Below are 21,839 nucleotides of genomic sequence, written 5' to 3' on the forward strand. Positions count from 1 at the left end.
CCTATTTCTCGAGACCCTGGTATCCGATTCTTAAAATTTTAAAACACAAACCATCTACTGAATAGTCCAAACAAAGCCTAAAAATTTGGTTTGGATAGGTGAGCCCGTTCTTGAGTTATAAGATTACCAAGGAAATGTAACTTGTTTTTATATATATAGAAGATAACACGAATATATTGTAGAATATATATTTGGCACGTACATCCCGCTTGGGTGTTTAGCCGAGCTCCTCCTCCTATTTGTGGTGTGCGTCTTGAAGTTGTTCCACAAATGGAGAGACCTACAGTTTCAAGCCGACTCCGATTGGCAGATATTTTTATGAGGAGCTTTTACATGCGCCTGAGATATCTAGAAATGTTCTTAATGAATATTTCTTGTATTCAAGAGCATTCTCTATGTTGAGTACTATCGAATGTAGCGCAATCTCTACAAATTTTCCCTTAATATCAACTTGGTGAGCCTTGGACAGGCTGCCTGGAGCTAAAGAGTATCTAATATCTAGCACAAATGAGTTCAGACTTCTTCTTCTTGATTGGCGCGATAACCGCTAACGCGACTTTCACCGAGTTTAAAAAATTGCGCCAGTCGTTTCTCTCTCATGCTAACCGGCGTCAGTTGGAGGCATTTCTCTTCCTCTGCCACCACCAGCTGGTACCGTATCGAATACTTTCAGAGCCGGAGCGTTTGTATCCATTCGGACGACATGACCCAGCCAACGTAGCTGCTGGATCTTTATTCGCTGCTATACACAGACGTAGTGTCGTCGTTAAGCTCATACAGCTCATGGTTCCATCGTTTGCGATATTCGCTGCCGCGAACGTGCAAAGGTCCACAAGTCTTCCACAGAATCATTCTTTCGAACACTCCAAGCGACGCTTCATCGGATCTGGTCATCGCCCACGCTTCGGTGCTACATGTTAGGATGGTCATGATGAGAGCCTTATACATAGAGTGTTAGTTTTGTTCGTCGAGAGAGAACTTTACTACTCAGTTACCTACTTAGTCCAAAGTAGCACTTGACGGCAAGAGATATTCTTCGTTGGGTTTCAAGGCTCACATTGTTATCGGTATTAATGTTGGTTCTTAAACAACCTCGTAATCATAACTGTCAACAGTGACGTGGGTACCGATACGCGAGTGCGATACGCGACTGTTTATTTGAGGCATCTGCCTATCTATTTACCTGCTTTCGGCATAAAAACAACCCGAGCTTCTCCCCAGGAATGCTGAATCTCAGACATCCTATGAAAATTTTTCTTAGCCACGGTATTGCAAGTCTCATAACCCTCTGAAACATAGCCGGAAATATTCCATCAATTCTTGGAGATTTTAAATGGTCAAAGGAATTTCTTTATTTTTTTTTCCATTTTCTTTATTTATTTAATCTTTCTTGTATAAGGAACTAACAATAAATTAACAAATCTTATGCGCAGAAAGGGCCAGTTTCCAGTATCCGATTCTTCGTAGCTGGGAACCGGAAAAGCCTAGTTTCCAGTTTCCCTTAAAGCTTCCGTTATCCCTCAAGCTGATTGTGCAAGTTTTTCCGGGTGTGATAGGCGTGGGTGCAGGGAGCTGAAAAGGATGAGTTTTCAGTCTCCGATTTCTCGTAGCTGGGAGCCGGAAAGGCCTAGTTCCCAGACTCCTTTAAAACTTCCGTTGTCCCTCACGACGAGTATGTGCGATTTTTTTTTATGTGACGAAATTGGATAGAGGGAAAGCCCAGTGTCTAGTTTCCCTTGAAGTTGCATTTATCTCTCATGGCAATGAGGCCGTACTAAAAGTCGGAATGGCCGAGATTCTGTTGCCTTCGTGGATGGACTCTGGTGCAAGATGAGATAATTAGGATAATGCACAGTGACTTGAAGATGTCTTTTTTTCTCAATCGTGTGTGACCTTCATTTAAAAGTAGATTTTGGGCTAGTTATTGCTTTCAACTTCGTAATCATTGGTAACGCTGTTGCACCCTGGGAAGTGCACATTGGCTAAGTCTTCCAATAACTCCTCACAAATGTCAGTCCATACATCATTATTATTATGATACTTATCAATTTCGGTGCGGCTGGATTCTTTGATATAAGTTTCCTGAGCCTGCCTACCTCATTATTATTTTCTATTTCACCACAAAAGTCTTTCCAAGATTCCTTCTTGGCTTTACATATCGCTTTCTTATATTCTTTTTGCAGGCCCTTGAATTCAAACGTAATTCTTCAACGTTTTTAACAATGCTTAGCTCGATTTTCTCTATTTAAATAAATAGATAAATAAATATCAGATCAGTCCATAAGTTCGTGCGTATTTTACCCATAATTTCACTTTTGTACGATTTTTGCATACAAAAAATTATTCGCGGAATATTCAACAAGTGACTTTAATCGCGGATAGAAGGACGTGTTGTTAAAAAATTAAATGGAATCTTCGAACGCATATAAGAGGCATATTTTGTATTTTTTTTATAAAAGTGGTAAAAATGCAACAACTCCTGATGCAGAAATAAACACTGTTCACGGAGAGGATACCGTGTGGAAGGATTGCGCAAAAGTGGTTTTCAAAATTGCGAAGTGGTAACTACGACGTGGAGGATGCCCCGCGCGCTGGTCGTCTTGAAGTCTTTAACTCCGACGCCTTGCTCGAACTCGTGGAAGCTGAGCCAAATTTGACAGTCGATATGATAGCTCAGAGGTTAAATTCATCGCATGGACCAGTTCACAGGTACCATGAACCAGGGAAAGGTTTCAAAGCTGAGAAAATGGGTTCCGCATAGACTTTCCGTCGCCAACCTTCAGCAGAGAGTAAATGAGCTAAGAACAGCTGCTGCAACGGCTTGAAAATGAAAGTTTTTTGAACCGTATCGTTACTGGTAATGAAAAATGGGTCCTTTACAATAATCCTGTTCGCAAACGCCAATGGTTAGATAAAGATGAAACACCAGAACCGACCCCTAGAGATGGCCTTCACCCCAAGAAGATTCTCCTGTCTATTTGGTGGAATATGGCCGGTATTGTTTATTATGAACATCTGGAGCCAAACCAGACGATAACTGCTGATTATTATTCCCATCAGCTACCAAAACTGAATGAGGCCCTTAACAAAAATCGACCGTCTTTAGTGAATAGACGCAAAGTTTTGTTTCACTACGACAACGCAAGACCTCATACCGCAAGGCAAACATTAGGCAAGCTGAACGAGCTCGGATGGGAGCTAATGCCGCAACCACCATACTCTCCGAAAATTACACCTTGTAATTATCACCTTTTTCGTGGGCTTCAATCCCATATGAATAACAAGAACTACTCTTCAAAAGAAGCTGTAAAAAGGGATATCGAAGCGTATTTTGGCTCCAAGGACAAACAATTTTTTGAGCAGGGAATTAAAAATTTGCCTAAACGTTGGCAAGACGATGTAAATAATGAAGGAAAATATATTATTGATTAATAAATACCTTAAACATCTTTTTCATTTCTTTTAAAACCACATTTAAAAAACGCATGAACTTATGGGCTGACCTGATACATATCTTATCAATCTGCTATGACATTAAATAATTCAAAATTTAATGATTACAACTCGCAAACTATTATCATAGATAATATATGTATGTAGAAATGTACTTGCCAGGGTGAAAACGAATGGCGGCATGAAGATTACCGAGCATAGTAGTTTCGACATGGCTGCACGAAGTAAGGCGGCGGACCGTTAATTCGCCTATTGATATTTTTGATGTTCGCAGCTAAAAAATAGATACATTTTCACATTAAATTAAGACAAAATTAAATATAATTCCATCTGGGGTTTTACCAACGTTGCTAAATAACACGTTGCGTTGCATGTTGCCTAACGACGGCAGTTGTAATAATCACTTTACAGCCGCAGTAGAGAGTTTCTGGCTGGCACACTTGAATCACGGCATTGTCATTTCGTATAGTGCTGCTCTCACTGGCACCTCTACATTTCAACTTCTAACAATCCGACACAGAGGCATTTGTGAAGTGTGTCGACGCTGCTCCATGATTTTGTAGTTCTACAGTAAACGGCAAACTGTTCAGTTTATCTAGTAAATTTTATCGCAACTGTTCTACTGCGCGCAAAGTGATTTTATATTTAAAATTTGTGAGAAAGAAAAAAATATAAAAATTAAAACTTTTGAAAGTAAATTGAAGTTTTAAGGCGGCAAAAAGATGACAACGAAATTTATAATCAACGACGTTCCATACATCGGTAAATATGAAAATGCTCGCGAAGATTAGAAGATATTAGTTTGGAATTAACATATTTGGAATTTTTAGTCAATCTGACAAACTTTCCACCGGATATCACCCTGAATACTTTTATTCGAGAGCACGCGCAGTTGACGGCGACCAAATATATGTGTTTAGAAGGCGGTTGTGGTGCTTGTGTGTGTGTTGTCAAAGGTAAACATCCCGTCAGCGGTGAACTACGTACATGGGCCGTAAATTCAGTAAGCTGGAATTTCATCACATAAATTTCTTCTTAAAAAATTAAAGAAAACAATCTTATTAAAAGTGCTTGACGCTGCTGAACACTTGTTCGGATTGGGAGATCATAACAGCTGAGGGAATTGGCAATAAAGGTTTTGGCTACCATCCGATTCAAAAACGTTTGGCCAAGATGAATGGCACACAATGTGGTTTCTGTTCGCCGGGTTTTGTAATGAATATGTATGGCCTACTTCAGTCGAAAGGTGGAACAGTCACAATGGCGGAAGTTGAGAATTCCTTTGGAGGCAACATTTGCCGCTGCACTGGGTACCGTCCGATATTAGATGCTATGAAATCCTTTGCCATCGACAGTACTATTGAAGTTCCGGAGGAATGTCAGGATATTGAAGATTTCGAGCTCATCTCTTGCCCAAAAACAGGGTTGCAATGTGCGCGTAGCTGTCAAAAGTCGCTAAATACTTTGGTCTACGCCGACGGTACGCAATGGAATTGGCCACGAACGCTCCCCGAGCTATTTGATGCCCTCTCTAAAGTAGGCAATGATGAGTTTATGATGGTCGCCGGAAATACAGCGCATGGTGTTTATAGGCGTTCATTAAACCTAAAGCATTTTATTGATATCAATGCAGTGCCTGAGCTGAAACATCACTCTATTACCAGTGACTTATTGACATTGGGTGGTAATCTTAGCTTGACCGAAGCGATGGACATTTTCTTAAAAGCCGCTAAGAAGTCTGGTTTCGAGTACTGCCAACAGTTGTGGCAACATTTCGATTTGATTGCAAATGTACCAGTACGCAATGTGAGTATTGCTAGTTTCACCTTTAAGATTTTATTTAATTGGTAAATGTTGGAAGTGAGGCAGCGTATTAAACGCTTTTAACATTCTGGCTGCTTAAACAATCATACATAAATATCTATATATACATAAATGTAATATGTTGCAGTCACTCAGATTGTCTAACAAGATATATAAGTATACGTAGCCATACAGATCACTATATACGAGTATACCTACATATGAATATGTATTGTATATACTTATCTCTCCATTTTACGTACTTATATTCATACACATATATGTATGTACATATATATATTTATATATATGTTATGTACATATGGAAATATTTCTAATATTTGATTTCAAAATTGATTAAATAGTTGGCGTTGGAAGTGAAACGGAGAAATAAACACTCATAACATACAATTTATTATATACTTAGAGCGGTTTTTCATAGGTGTATATATCCATGTGCGTAGTGTATACCTATATCCACACATAGAAGTGCATGTGTTTCTAATTTTTAATTGTAAATGTTGATTTATGCCGGCATTCACACAGCGGCCACTTTTAGTGATTATTACACGTTGTCATGAGTGGTGACCGCTGTTTGATTGCAAGCATCCCTGCGAGAAAAGTGACAGTCATTTCTGAAGTCAGTCAGAAAACAATAGAAGTCCCCCAAATAGCGGTAGTTAAGAGCCTTGCAAAGAGCACGCATTTTTCTAACTACTTGAAATAAAAATATATTTTATTCAACAGAGTTAAAAAAAATGTTTTTATCCCTTTCAAAGAATTTGAAAGAAAGTTATCTTACTATCACATAATTCTCTCCAATCACAAAATATAAAATTCCTTGCAATGGAGTTGACAAAAAACGCTACTTTTGAAATTACGTCGTAGGAATTAAAAAAGTAATTAATTCCTTTCATAACATTCGACACTCTCGATGTACGGCTTGTTGTCAGCGAAGATGTATGTACACAGAAGGCTATGGAATTGACAACAAAAACTGCTTTTGAAATTACTTCTAATATTGAAATAGTACTATAATTTTATTCATTTGCTGTGGGCTGAAAGAATCGATTACTAATTACAATTCCTTCTAATTTGTAATTACGCGTAATTTTGTCCCGAAAGGATTCATTACGACCCAGCTCTGTATATGAGTACATATTCATACAAAAATTGGATTTTTCAATAGAGGCGCTCGAACTTTCACACCGTATAGTAATTTTCTTCGCAAAGCTGCGGATGTCAAATTTAGCATATAATTATTCATTATTATAGATTCAATAACGCTATTCGATTCAATACCGCGTTGGAATTATTAAAATTTAGTATCAAAATCACTATTCTCTTCGCCAAACCTTATAAGAGTTTTCAGCAGACCAAACTCACGCCAAGAAAATCTGGGTTCGATAGTACGAATGCTGCCATTCAAAAGTAGAGGAATTTATATTTAATTGACCAAAATATTTCATGTAGGCTTAAAAACTTTCAAAAAATAATACCAAAAATTCCTGTTCAGAAAAGAGTAATGTAATGTGCACAAACATTTTTATTCGATCTACCGTTCATAGCATTTTCAAAATAAAAGGCATAACTTCAACAAGAGATTTTCATTACTTCTGAAATTGAAAACGCCATGCAGCGTCATTCTCAACTCCCTCTCAAACAATAGCGGAACGGATGGAGTTCATTTCATCTCATCTCATCCTTTAGTCCAAGCATTTGCGTTAACATGAAAGAAATATCAAATTACTATAACACATTATTATTTATATATAAACAATAAAGCTCACGTTAAAGTTAAATAAATAAATTCGCACTCATATACGAGTATACTTATACATACATATATAATTAGTTACATATATTCGGCCGCCATAGCCGAATGGGTTGGTGCGTGACTACCATTCGGAATTCACAGAGAGAACGTAGGTTCGAGTCTCGGTGAAACACCAAAATTAAGAAAAACATTTTTCTAATAGCAATCGTAACTCGGCAGGCAATGGCAAACCTCCAACCTCGGCCATGAAAAAGCTCCTCATAAAAATATCTGCCGTTCGGAGTCGGCTTGAAACTGTAGGTCCCTCCATTTGTGGAACAACATCAAGACGCATACCACAAATAGGAGGAGCTCGGCCAAACACCCAAAAAGGGTGTACGCGCCAATTATACATATATATATGTTATTTGAAAATTTTAGTTCACAAAAGCAAAATACAGTCTATATTGTGAAGCGTTTATTGGACGTATATTTAATTATATTTTTCAGACTGGAACCCTCGCGGGAAATATCAGTGTAAAAAAATACCACCCAGAATTCCCCTCGGATATTTTCATAACATTCGAAGCTCTCGATGTCCAACTTGTTGTCAGCGAAGATATATCTACACAGAAGACCATCTCACTGAAAGAGTATCTATCATTAACCAATAATCAGATTGTCATAATTGCATTCGAGTTAAAACCCTACTCAAAAGAAAATTTCGTTTTCGATTCGTATAAAGTAAGATAGTTATTGAAATGATACAACCATAAGAATTCTCTCAATTCTCGAATAATATTTTAGATAATGCCACGAGCTCAAAACGCTCATGCTTATGTCAACGCTGCTTTTTTAATAGATATGGATCCATTTGTGGGGAAAGTTAATTCTGGTCGTATTTGTTTTGGAGGTATACATCCCGAGTTTGTTCATGCCACAGCAATAGAATCTGTCTTAGCTGGACAGAATTTATTTGAGAAGGGCACTGTTTCAAATATTTTCAAAAACCTGATTGCCCAACTGAAACCCGACGATGTTCTTCCGGACGCCTCTCCCGATTTCCGAAAAACTCTAGCTGGAGGTTTGCTTTATAAGAGTTTGTTGAAGATTGCGCCAACAGACAAAGTGAAAGATGAATACAAGAGTGGTGGCAATTTACTTCAACGACCCCTCTCATCCGGAATGCAATCATTCGAAACAAATGAAAAAAATTACCCAGTTACACAGGCAGTAGAAAAAATTGAAGGTGAAATAATCAACTACTTTTATATTTGAATGTAAGAAAATAGTAACAAATAACAATCAATAACACATCTAGCTATGATTCAATGTTCCGGTGAAGCCACCTATATGAATGACATACTCACTACTTCCAATTCCGTATACTGTGCATTCGCTAATGCAACAAAAGTTGGAGCAAATATTGAACAGATTGATGCATCCGAGGTTTTGCAAACTCCAGGGGTCATTGCCTTTTACTCGGCTAAGGATATTCCTGGAAAGAATTTGTCATGCGACCCATCATTTGGGTATGAAACTGAAGAGATATTTTGCAGTGGGATTGTTAAATATTACGATCAGCCTTTGGGCGTTGTAGTGGCTATTACAAGTGATATTGCAAATCGTACCGCCACTAAAGTGAAAGTGACCTATTCCAACAGCACCCGCAATATTTTACCCACCACTGCACATGTGTTTGAAGCACAAGAAATGGGCCGTGTCAATAAGATAAAGTCCTCGCAATTTGATGATATAAAACTCTTAGAAACACCGGACATCAATGCCAAGGGTCTTTTTGAAATTGGTGGACAATATCATTTTACTATGGAACCTCAAACTACCATAGCTATTCCGTTTGAAGAAGGTCTTCAAGTTTGGACAGCAACACAGTGGATGGACCATACTCAATGTGTAATCGCAAAAATGCTACAGGTTAAAGTAAATGATGTTCAACTAAAAGTACGTCGCCTCGGTGGCGGATATGGCAGTAAGATTTCGCGTGGTAATCAGGTTGCATGTGCTGCTTCTCTAGTTGCCCACAAACTAAATCGGCCAGCGCGCTTTGTGCAGACTATTGAATCCATGATGAACTCGAATGGAAAACGATGGGGTTGTCGCTCTGATTATGAGTTTCATATTAAAACCAATGGGAAAATTATAGGGCTTAAGAATACATTCTATCAGGATGCGGGGTATACGCTTAATGAAAATCCTATCAAAGGACATTCGGTTGCATGCGCGAAAAACTGTTACGAGCTTCCTGACTCAAGTACAAAAATCGTGGCCGAGGCTGTTATAACGGATGCTCCCAGTTCGACTTGGTGCCGTGCTCCAGGTTCGGTGGAAGGGATTGCGATGATCGAAAATATTTTAGAACACATTGCATTTGAAGCGAACATAGATCCCGCCGATGCACGATTAGTAAACTTGAAACCTGGAAATAAAATGGAAGAATTATTGCCACGATTCATTAAGTCAACTGAATACCGAAAGCGGCGAAATGAAATCGATGATTTCAATGAGAAAAATCGTTGGGTAAAACGTGGTCTAGGCTTAGCCATTATGGAATACCCAGTTTTTCTATTTGGTCAATACCCAGCCACTGTATCGGTATATCACATTGACGGTACTGTAGTGATATCACATGGAGGAATAGAGATGGGTCAAGGTATGTGGAATAAAGTGTATGGAATTAAGTTAACTATTTGATTTTAATAGGTATGAACACGAAAATTGCCCAAGTGGCAGCCCATACGCTTGGAATACCACTATCTTTTATAAGGATTGAGTCAAGTGACACTATTAATGGTGCTAATTCGATGGTGACTGGCGGCGCAGTTGGTAGCGAAAGTCTTTGTTTTGCAGTTCGTAAAGCTTGCGAAACTCTCAATGAACGTCTTAAGCCAGTTAGAGACGCACTTGGTAAAGAAACTAGTTGGTTGGATGTTGTTCAGCAGGCTTGGGGAAAGGCTATAAATATGATCGTTAGTGATCAATATAAAAAGGGTGACATGGAGAACTACAACGTATATGGTTTGGCATTAACCGAAGTTGAAGTGGACATTTTAACGGGTAATAACCAAATAAGACGTGTTGACATATTGGAAGATGCTGGCGAGAGTCTAAGTCCACATATTGATATTGGTCAGGTGGAAGGTTCATTTATCATGTTGTTGGGTTACTGGCTCACGGAACAATTGATCTATGACCGACAAACAGGGCAACTTCTTACTAATCGGACATGGAATTACAAACCTCCTGGAGCAAAGGATATTCCTATCGATTTTCGTGTAGAATTGTTGCAAAGAAATCCAAATCCAGCAGGATTCATGCGTTCTAAAGCGACCGGTGAGCCACCTTGCTGTCTAGCGGTCAGTTCAATTTTCGCCATACAACACGCTATACAGTCTTCTCGAAAAGATGTCGGTCTCAAAAGAGAATGGGTTCGATTAGGAGCTCCAACAACGCCTGAGACTATTGTTTTGAATGCAGGCACTGATATTTCAAAGCTCTCATTAGACTAGCGTATTACGCCGGTCAGTTTACTTGCCGTATGTTTAAGAATTGCATTGGTGGTTGGGAAATATAAATAAATCAAAAACAAATATTGCATTCGAATAGATATGTACATATGTATATACTTCGGAAGTTTTCAAAACCCTACGTATGTATATACTGTAAAGGTATTGCATTAATACTGTATGAATACTATGTTATAAGTTATGCTTTGCAACAGTGTTGATGTTTTGTAACATTTTATTAAATATTACTCACGAGTCGGGATGGCGATGTCGGGATTATTAATTCTTTGATACACAATGTTAGGTGAGTAATCGAATATGGTATAATACGTGTCCGTTTGTTCCGGTAAGTTTTATTCCTTCCGAATGTTTCCGCATGGTGGCCTCAATTCAAATTAGCACCTAGTAGCTGCTCCTGTTGCCAGGTATATGTTTCTAACCTACGAAATCTTAACAATGATTGTTTTCAACTGTACCCACTTTTACGCTCTCTAACTTTTTGGTATGTGAATTCAAACATTTTTATTAGGCTGTTCAATTACGGCATCAAATAACTGACAGATGTTTATAAACTCTCGGCACGATTTTACGAAAGCTGCGTAGGTTGTTGATTCTGCTTGAGGCGACCCTGCAGAGAAAACTTGGCCTAGAGAAAACGAATCCGTTTCACTAGTTTGTTAGACTGGCTCAAATATAATTTTTTTTTTTTGTTTTTGTAGTAAATGTTAATCACGAGAGTAGTTACATTATCACTATCAGATATCACCTTTTATAGATTCTAATGAGACAAACGCCTTCAGAGGGTGATAATGCTAAAACCGAAAAGTAAGCTTAACTAAAACCGATTGATCCTGGAGCATGGTTGGAATAGTTTTTTCAAAATAAAATATAACTAGTATGTAACCCCGGAAAATCGGGTGGGCTTTTTTCCCACGGAAAGTAAACAACATATGTGACACTTTTATGTATTAAAAGTTATGATGATTAGAAAAGTGTATATTTTTATTCATATGTAATATATAAGAACTTATGCATATAACATTTTTTGTCTCTCTCTCCTCATTTTTTAAAACTATTTAAAATTTTGAGTTTTGCAAAAAGGATCAAACGCACACAACATTTTTAAATACATACATACGTTTATATATTGTAATTCAATTGTACCATATATGAACGAAAACAAAAGTGGATGCTTCTACCAATCATATCCAATACGTGACGTTTCAAACATTTATCACTTACTTACCTGCTCTATTCCTCCACTTAAAGTAGGAACTCTTCTTGGTCGTCCTCTAGGCACATTTTAAAATTAAATATGGATGTACTTTTTTCTTAAAATAAATTCTATTTTGCCTCTGTCCAAAACTCTTTCTAATTTGCACTATTACCGTTGTTTTAAGTGAATTGACAAATTTCAAGTCAATTGTCAATTCATACCAATTATTGCCATCACAACAAAATTTTGAAAAAAATTCGCAGCACCCGTTAGAACTATGTTCATGAATACATATTTATTAGTAAAGAGAACAAAACAAAACAATTAATGAGTTCTTTGTCTATACAATGCTGTGCTCATTAGAAAGAGAGCTAAACAAAGCAAACGTACTCATATATATGAGTATATTTGTGTGTCAAATCGCTTTGCATAGACATCGCAGTTATCAATATGAAAATTTTGCTAACTTTACACGCAAATATTACATGAACAAATTAACCAATTTTAATTTTCATAATTTTCCGGAAATATGCTCATCAAAACCTTTCTTTTGATATATATTTCATATCTGTACATATTGTAGTTTAGTCAGAATAAGGGCCATGTTTTAAAATAATACTATAGATAAAAATAATTCAGAAGGTGTGGCTAACATCAGGAATCAGCTGGTTTGCTTACGTAACAGAATATGTGTCAGCGGTTTGTTTATTACAAAATGAAAATTGTGTTGATGATATAAGAAACAATTAACGCAGCCCTTGCTCATGTGACTTCGTTGCGGTCTGCGTAAATAACTGTGGATTTTGCTGTCGAATCTCCGATGGCAGAGCAACCGAAGTTATTCTCAATTTTACTTCGAATAGCCAAACATTGTAGTTCATCATCCTTGGCGGCAATGCGTTCGACTGGCACGTTATAGAAAGCGCAGGAGGATGTCACAATGAATGTATTGACACGTGCCGTCGCATGTGTGCATGATTTCTTCTGTATTTTTGGCACGACACTTGGGAAGACGAAATCTTGCATACTACCTTCATTGCTATTGTGCCGGACTTACCGTAAGTGGAGAGTTGCTGACTTTTGTTCGTTCCTATACAAATACAGGCAGTCCAGGTGCCAGTCAAATGCATTGTCGCAACGGACTCATTTTGGCAGGCCTATTAAGCAGCATTAACCTGAGGAGATTGTTTAGGCGATTAAACATTGGTCAATGAAAATTGCTGGTGCATAGGGTGATTGAATAAATTGTCTGGCGAAAAAAGTTGTGTCGCTCGTGTAAATGCTGTAGGTGAACAACTTGTCAATCGATTCTCGCCCGTCATGTGAAAGCTGTCTGATGGTCTCTGTGCGGTAGCAATGAATTTTCCTGCAGGGGAAATGAACTAAGATTAACATAACTATTTGACGACGGCGAATATATCGCCGTTTCGCGTTCTGTTCCGCTATAGTCATTGAAAGTTTGTATGTTTGTTGATTATAATTATAATGTTCTCATATTATTAACTTGTATAGAAGTACATGTATACAAATATCTTATTGTATATGCATACATATATACTTGCATATGCAAGAGAATGATGGTTTATAAAGGAGCGCACAATTGGAAGAAAAATTAATTTTATAAATTTTGTCGCTCAGAACGGACGTGTTAGGAAGCTCGTTTTCTAGTAAAAAATAAATCCTTTCCTCCACAATTCCAAAAAATATATTTTTTATTTTAAATTTGTTTAGACATTGCACATATTTAAGCAATAGAAACGGCGAAATGACAACAAAGTTTATTATCAACGACCGATTATACACTTGTAAGTAATTATAACAGGCCTGCCAATACGTTTTCTATTTATTATAAAATTTTACTACGCAGTTAAGTTATCCAATCTTCCATCGGACATTACTTTGAACACCTTTATCCGAGAGCATGCGGGATTATCAGGTACTAAATTTATGTGTCAAGAAGGCGGATGCGGAGTATGCGTTTGCGTGGTTACGGGTAAACACCCAGTTACTGGCGATGTGCACACTTGGGCCGTCAACTCAGTAAGTAAAAGTTTCACCATATTCTGAAAACATCAAATACCTATTTAAAAATATTTCTTCGCTATACTTAAAGTGTTTGACATTACTGAACACTTGTGCAGATTGGGAGATAACCACTATTGAGGGGATTGGGAGCAAACGTATGGGCTATCACCCGATTCAAAAACGTTTGGCTAAGATGAACGGCACTCAATGTGGTTTTTGCTCGCCAGGTTTTGTTATGAATATGTATGGGTTACTGAAATCTAAGGGAGACAAAGTTACCATGGAGGAGGTGGAGAATTCTTTTGGTGGCAACATTTGTCGATGCACTGGCTACCGTCCCATATTAGATACCATGAAATCTTTTGCAATCGACAGTACTATCGAAATTCCTGAAGAGTGCTTTGACATTGAAGACCTCAGGACTAAAACATGCCCCAAGACTGAGACTTCATGTAACAGATCTTGCATCAGCCTGACAAAGCGGCCGCCAATGAAATATGAGGATGGTAGCCAATGGTTCTGGCCGAAATCATTATCTGACGTTTTCTGTGCTATAGAGCAATCGAAAGGTTGCAAGTATATGCTGGTGGCCGGTAATACTGCTCACGGCGTCTTTCACCGCGAATATACTATTAAAACATTTATCGGCGTGAATGGAGTACCTGAACTGTGCCAATATAGTATTACTCCAAATGCCGTAACCTTAGGTGGCAATTTAAGTTTATCCCAGACAATGGAAATATTTCAAGAGGCAGCCAAATATAATGGCTTTGAGTACTCTAAACAACTTTGGAACCATTTCGATTTAATTGCAAATGTACCTGTTCGCAATGTGAGTATGCACGCGTTCATCAAACGTGACTTGTTTATAATTGCGATTTATCGCTATCGCTCTGATATGTTATCATAAGTGGTTAGAATGCTATGCAATATTTATCGAAGTACACTATGTTTTGGTTTTTAGATGGGCACCTTGGCTGGTAACCTAATGATGAAATACTACCACAACAGCTTCCCCTCTGATATTTTTGTTCTTTTTGAAGCATTAAATGCTCAAGTGATAGTCCAAGAAAGCGCGACAAAAGAGAAGAGAGTAACGATCACAGAGTTTTTGAAAACTCCAATAAAGGGTAAAGTTATTAGAGCATTCATTCTCCCACCATATTCGTTAAAGAGATATATATTTGATTCCTACAAGGTATGTTTTAATCTTATGTCTACAGAAACTTTGAAAAAAAAAAAATTATATTAATATATCTTAAACTTTAGGTTATGATCAGGGCACAAAATGCGCATGCTTATGTTAATGCTGCGTTTCTCATAAATATTGAGAGACCAAGCTTCAGAGTAAAATCTGCCCGCATCTGTTTTGGTGGCATAAATCCTGACTTCATCCACGCAACTGAAATCGAAAAAATACTAGAAGGAAAACAATTATATGATCCAGAAGTTGTAAGACGGATTTTTGTGGCAGCCAGAAATCACATCGTTGCTGATGCAGTTTTACCTGATGCTTCGCCCGACTATAGACAGAAACTAGCTTGTGGGCTACTCTATAAAACCATTTTGAAAAATACACCAGACAGCACAATTCCAGCAAAGCTACGTAGTGGAGCAGAGATTCTGAAGCGTCCAGTATCATCAGGTAGACAAGTATACGAAAGAATAGAAGATGATTCACCTGTACACCAAGCAATTGAAAAATACGAAGGTGTAATGCAGACAGCAGGGGAAGCCACTTATGCCAATGATGTACCCGTTCAGCCACACCAGTTGTGGGCAGCTTTCGTTACGGCCAAGAAAGTAGGAGCTACGGTAGTTGACATTGACACCTCAGAAGCATTCAAACTACCTGGAGTTGTTGACTTTCTAACTACTAAAGATATACCTGGAAAAAATACGGTTTGTGGAAACGAGCCCATGTTCTTTAAAGAGAATGAGGAATTATTTGCTAGTGGTGCCACAAAATTTTACAATCAACCAATAGGTGTAATAGTGGCTGACTCTAATGCCACTGCCAATGCGGCATGTAAACTAGTGAAGCTCACTTATGCTGGCAAAGCAGACGAAGTTTTCCCCACACTTCATGATGTTCTGAACAGTGCTTGCTCAGATAGAATTAACCATACTATTAAGTCCCTCATCGAAAATCTAAAAATTGAAGACGATTATGATGTACATGGTTCGGGAAAATTAGATTTGGGCTTGCAGTACCACTACTTCATGGAACCACATACTTCCGTAGTAATTCCGTTTGAAGGTGGATTGGAAGTGTATGCCGCCACTCAGTGGATGGACCTGCTCCAAGGAGCTCTTACAGAGTTGCTGGGAATGAAAACTAATGAAGTTCAAGTTAAGGTACGGCGATTGGGTGGTGGCTATGGTGGCAAGGCGACCCGGAGTCTTCCAGCTGCTTGCGCCGCCGCATTGGCTGCCTTTAAGCTTAACCGTCCGGTACGTTTTGTCCAATCTATAGAATCGATGATGAATGTTCTTGGAAAACGATGGGCTTTCCATTCAGATTACGACTTCTACGTTAAAAGTACGGGAAAAATTGTAGCACTGCGTAATGCATTTTACGAAGATGCAGGCTGTCTTCCTAACGAATCTCCAATGGGTCACACAGTTTTGCTCGGTAAAAATTGCTATGAATTTAGTGATAACTACAAGTTGGATGGTTACATGGTCATAACTGATTCGCCTAGCAATACACCCTGCCGTGCACCTGGTTCAGTTGAGGGAATTGCCATGATCGAAAATATTCTCGAACAGATATCTTTTGAAACTGGATTAGATCCAGTGGATGTTCGTACTGCTAACCTAATTCCTGGACATAAAATGGGTAAAATTTTGGCACACTTTGTGGAATCAACAAATTACAAAATACGAAAGCAGGAAGTCAAAATTTTTAATGTACATAATCGCTGGTGTAAGAAGGGCCTTGGTATTGCTATCATGGAGTATCATATTGGGTACTTTGGACAGTTTCCGGCTACGTTAGCCATCTATCACGGCGATGGAACCGTGATTATTTCACACGGTGGTATTGAAATGGGTCAAGGAATGAACACCAAGGTCGCCCAGCTGGCGTCTTATGAGTTGGGTATACCATTAAATATGATTCGATTTGAGGGTAGCAATACTATTAATGGCGCAAATAGCATGGTAACTGGAGGCTCAATCGGCAGTGAAACACTCTGCTACGTATGTACAATATATGATAGAATATAATTTTAATTAATCAAACTTAATAAATACCACATTATGTAGGCGGTGCGGAAATGTTGCAACACAATTAACGAACGACTCAAGCCAGTGCGGGAATCCTTAAAAAATCCTACATGGCTCGAAATTATACAGACAGCTTACAGTCAACACATTAGTCTGATTGTAAACGATGATTGCAAACCAAATGATATGGATCCATATACAGTGTGTGCTCTAGGTCTTGTGGAGGTGGAAGTCGACATTCTGACCGGCAATTATCAACTACCGCGCGTAGATATATTGGAGGATGCTGGAGAGAGTTTAAATCCAAATGTGGATATCGGACAAATTGAGGGAGCATTTATGATGGGCCTCGGCTACTGGACTTCAGAAGAAATAGTTGTTGATAGAAATACTGGTGAGCTCAAAACTAACCGTACATGGAATTACAAACCACCTGGTGCTAAAGACATACCAATCGATTTCCGCATTGAAATGTTGCCACGCAGCCCAAATGCGGCTGGGTTTATGCGTTCCAAGGGTAGGCTAGACGGCTCTTATATTTTGTATGTTAAGAACTTGGTAATGATTTATTGCTTACCTTTTCAGCTACTGGTGAGCCAGCTATATGTTTAGGAATAGCTGTGGGCTTTGCTCTGCAGGAGGCTTTACAATCTGCTCGCTCTGATGCTGGGATACCAAATAAATGGATTGCGCTAAGCGCACCGATGACACCCGAACGTGTGTTGCTACAGTCAGGTACTGATTGTAGCATGTTCCAGCTCAAGTAAAGAGAAATCACGTTCAAACAGAATATGAATCCAGAAACTCACTATTGATGTATCAGTTTAAAATATTTTCATATGATCTACTATTAACCACAAATAGTTAATATCAAATAAATAACTTTTTTTGAGATAAAAGTTTCAAGTGTATCGTGCATAACCCATGGGCCGAAAAGTGCCGGGCCCAACAAAGAAAACAATTTTTTTTTTGTTCAAAATAAGCTTTATTCATCAACGTAATTTCCATCAAGAACAACGCAATCATTCATCATTTAAAACGATTTTGTGCATTTTTTGGTGTTTTCTGGTGTTACCGCCTTATTTGGTCGTCTACTGCGTTGTGCATCATCGGTGTCTCTACCACCACATTTGAAGTCAGCAAACCATCGTTTTATTTCAGCTTCCCCATAACACTTTTCAAGCAATTGCTTCGCGTAAACAGTATTTTCCCCCATCGAGAAACAGTGTAAAATTTAAACACGAAGTTCTTTTTGATCCATTGTTTTGAAAATAGTTTTTGAAACTTTGCGTCTTGATTAGCTGATTCGCGATTTGTGATAGATTATGGTATACGATTATTCACAAAAAATTAAATTTATCTTGTGAAATGAAAATTATAATTAGATATATTGAAATGTTCAAACAAGAAATTGTAATAATTATATCTATATATTAATACGGAGAGCAAAATCTTGTCGTACCTTTTTTTAGCATTTATAGTCAGAGAAAAAAGTTGAAACATATACCAATGGATAGCATACGTGGAGACAGTTTGCACAATGTATTAAAACAGATACATAAGTAAATAGGTGCAGGTAAAATTAATCACACTATTTTACCTGTATTAATAATAGTGTGTTAGAACGGGAGAAATATATTTTTACATAAGGGGTTTTTCAATAAGTGCGCTTCAACTTTTTTCCGATAGGGAGGGCGAACGACACAATATTTTTTATTTTTCGCTTGTCATTTGTAAACTTCATTAGTATACATTTCATCATGGAACGCTACACACTTGAGCAACGATTGCAAATCGTGCAAATTTTTTATGAAAATAATCGTGCAAATTTTTTATGAACATTTATAAATTTTCCAAAAAATCATCTTCAGTGATGAAGCTCACTTTTGGCTCAATGGCTTTGTAAACAAGCAAAATATGCGTTACTGGGGAGAAAGCAATCCACACGTGATTCATGAGGCACCGTTGCATCCCGAAAAAATCACTGTTTGGTGCGGTTTACATGCCGGCGGCGTAATTGGCCCATATTTTTTCGATGACGAGAACGATCGCCAGGTTACTGTGAGTGGAAATCGATACCGCGACATGATAACAAGCCGGCGACGATTTGTGAGCTCAGAGCCAATATTGAACGCGAAATTGCTGGAATTTCGGCCGATTTATGCAAAAGAGTGGTCGAAAATTGGGTTCAACGATTGGACTTCGTAAAACGTGCACGCGGTGGTCATGCAAAAGAAATCGAATTTCATACTTAAATGTATATGTTCAAACTCGATAATAAAAAAAAAATTAGTTAAAAAAGTCAAACCGTTTGTGTTTTATTCAAAAAAAAAGTTGAAGCGCTCTTACTGAAAAACGCTTTATATATAGTCGCACTGTAATGGCAACAATGTTGTTTGTTTGAAAATTGCTATACCCATGATTCAATTATAGAAGGTTAGGTAAGTAAACAGCTTTCTCGCTCCCTCTTGACATATCGGCTCCCTTATTTGAAAACGTGTTGCTTCTTTACAAAAAAAAGTACCTATTTCACAAAAAAATTTTTGAATTGTAGTAAAAACTAAACTTTTGGTGCAAATTATTGGTCGGCAACACCGTTTTCACTTTGACGCTTTGCTTTGTTATTATTCGTTGAAAATCTTTTATCTGTTTGTAAACATTCAAGTAAGTATAATAATAAAAGCTAATTATTTTGTAAATTAATGTCATTTTTCACTATTTAGGTCGATTATGTCTTACATATGGTGATAGTCGATTATTTGGAGTCGGCTTTCTGCTGCAGAAAACCACCGGTTTGTGAATTTTCATACATGTAAGTCCAGATCAGACATTTGTAAAAATTCTTATTAAACTTTTTCATTCATAGGTTTTTATAGCAGCGTTTTTGCAAATATAACAGAGACCACCTTACATACAATACATAAACTACAGTTAGTAAGTTCTTTTAGAATATTTGCTAATAAATTGTAATAAATAAAAAGTTTTTATTTGTAGGACTTCACAGACGAGCAATTGCTGCGGAAGGTGTGTGTTGAAGAGCTAGGTGGCCCAACTATTGTGGTTTTTAGAAACGAAAGCACGTATGCGCGTATTTCTACCATTGTCTCATGTGGTGCTACGGACAATTTCATAGGAGACATGGAGCGTGTTGTGTATGATGGTGCAAATACCTGTTTAACATATGACGGTCATTATGTGCCTAGTACTGCTACCTCTGAAATCAATTTGACTTCCGAACTGGCTGTCCACGTCGATACCTTACCCCGTCTAGAACAATATGCTGTACGTAGATGTATGCGCAACACCTACACGAGCAAGTCCTCGCGCTTTAAGTCTACAATTACAGATAAGTTGTAATGATATATTTGTGAGTTATTTTTAAGTTTTTGGTTTACAGGTTTTTGATTTCTGCCTGAAGTAAGTGCAGCGTTCCAACACCTATACGAGCAAGTGCACCCACATTCCTCATATTTCCACTCCGATTCATTACTGAGACACGTGGTATTGATATACGTAAATTTACAAACCATCACAATTACTAAAAGTGGATTATATTACCAATATGTAAAATTTTTCGATGTATTAGTTTTAGTCTATATTAATACATTTTCCTATTAATATTAGGGACGCAAAGTATATTAAGGTAGACAAATTTTAAACTATAAACTAGTAAATTTGTAATTTTCAATTTTTTTCTTATATTTAGAAATGATCGACTGAACTTCTGCTTTCGCAATGTCTTTACGGTAACATACTACATGTATCTACATGTATTGTTATGCATATTGTTATATATATATATATTATATATAATTGGCGCGTACACCCTTTTTGGGTGTTTGGCCGAGCTCTTCCTCCTATTTGTGGCGTGCGTCTTGATGTTATTCCACAAATGGAGGGACCTACAGTTTCAAGCCGACTCCGAACGGCAGAAAAAAAAACACATACATAAGTAACATCACATAGTTCTGCGTGATCTTGTGTTAGATAAACATCGAAAATATTCTAAATAAATATTACATTTGTTTAAAGAAAAAACTATAATTTTTCTGTCGTTTTGTTTTAATGTAGATGAAATAACCAATATACTTGTTTTTCTCTTAGTACAGGACTAATTAGTTACTTTACGTACTTTTTTACTACCTTTAGGCAAGAAGGGGAAAACATTTTTCCCTTTTTCCCATCCTTCGTAAATGCAGCCCTAAAATAAGGGAGTGTCAAAGCGCCCTTGTCACTACTTACCTAACCTTCTATAATTGAATCATGTGCTATACCTATATATTATGAATATAATCGCGTAATTGAATAGTGTGACGACGAAATACAAAACAATATTGCCGTTTTGTTGCTAAGTTTTTGGTACAAGCAGCTCTGTTTCCATACACATATAAATGTTGAAACGTATAAAAATTGCCCTTGCTGTACCCATACCGAAAGCAAACAAACCAAAAAACCTGGCAGAAGGGTATAGGCCTATTTCCCTTCTATCTTGCCTATCAAAAGCCATAGAAAAAATGATATCTCGGAGACTTATGTAGTATCTTCACACAAATAAGTTTCTGTCAAACCAACCCGCCTTTAAGTCCGGAACCAACACATTAAACGCATTACTTCGCTTAGACGAATACATAACCAATAGTATTTCCAGCAGAAACCACACATCTCTTATATCCATAGACATGGAAAAGGCATTCGATAGAGTTGGTTTACACTCCATAATGGATCAACTTTTAGCTTGGAAGTTAGGCCCAAAAATAATAAACTACATTAAAATCTTTATGCTAAATCGAAAATTCCGGGTTAAAGCAAACCAAACTATAACAGATTGTTG

The 21,839-nt window shown here is 37.6% G+C and overlaps 3 protein-coding genes and 1 long non-coding RNA gene across 6 annotated transcripts in view; 3 read left to right on the forward strand and 1 right to left on the reverse strand.

The window, feature by feature from the left end:
- LOC128861276 (uncharacterized) overlaps positions 1-11,020 on the reverse strand; it is an 84,750-nt gene extending 73,730 nt beyond the window's left edge. The window contains exon 1 of the mRNA XM_054099299.1: positions 10,790-11,020. The gene's annotated coding sequence lies outside the window, so the exon portion shown is untranslated. The remainder of the gene's footprint in view (positions 1-10,789) is intronic.
- Positions 3,708-10,804, forward strand: LOC128861267 (uncharacterized). Its single transcript, XM_054099264.1, has 7 exons — positions 3,708-4,215; positions 4,284-4,456; positions 4,522-5,259; positions 7,523-7,756; positions 7,820-8,261; positions 8,334-9,683; positions 9,734-10,804. The coding sequence occupies exons 1-7, from the start codon at positions 4,176-4,178 to the stop codon at positions 10,537-10,539; spliced, it is 3,783 nt and encodes a 1,260-aa protein (XP_053955239.1). The 5' UTR covers positions 3,708-4,175; the 3' UTR covers positions 10,540-10,804.
- A 2,308-nt stretch (positions 11,021-13,328) lies between the features above and the next one.
- Positions 13,329-17,907, forward strand: LOC128861253 (xanthine dehydrogenase). 2 transcript variants are annotated; one of them, XM_054099252.1, is made up of 8 exons: positions 13,329-13,419; positions 13,484-13,557; positions 13,620-13,792; positions 13,866-14,609; positions 14,742-14,975; positions 15,047-16,981; positions 17,048-17,525; positions 17,594-17,907. In XM_054099252.1, exons 2-8 carry the CDS (start codon positions 13,518-13,520, stop codon positions 17,773-17,775), a joined length of 3,786 nt encoding a protein of 1,261 aa, XP_053955227.1. In that variant the 5' UTR covers positions 13,329-13,419; positions 13,484-13,517; the 3' UTR covers positions 17,776-17,907. The 2 variants fall into 2 exon arrangements, with proteins under 2 accessions (XP_053955227.1, XP_053955219.1); XM_054099244.1 differs by having other exon boundaries at positions 13,365-13,557.
- Positions 17,908-19,583: 1,676 nt separating this feature from the next.
- On the forward strand, positions 19,584-20,999 carry LOC128856089 (uncharacterized). Of its 2 annotated transcripts, XR_008453794.1 has the most exons (6): positions 19,584-19,672; positions 19,732-19,820; positions 19,875-19,942; positions 20,003-20,358; positions 20,406-20,651; positions 20,715-20,999. It is a non-coding gene; the product is annotated as an uncharacterized LOC128856089 (long non-coding RNA). The 2 variants fall into 2 exon arrangements; XR_008453793.1 differs by having other exon boundaries at positions 20,003-20,651.
- Positions 21,000-21,839: the final 840 nt, after the last annotated feature.

Source organism: Anastrepha ludens, chromosome 2 (assembly GCF_028408465.1).
Source record: "Anastrepha ludens isolate Willacy chromosome 2, idAnaLude1.1, whole genome shotgun sequence".
Lineage (NCBI taxonomy): Eukaryota > Metazoa > Arthropoda > Insecta > Diptera > Tephritidae > Anastrepha > Anastrepha ludens.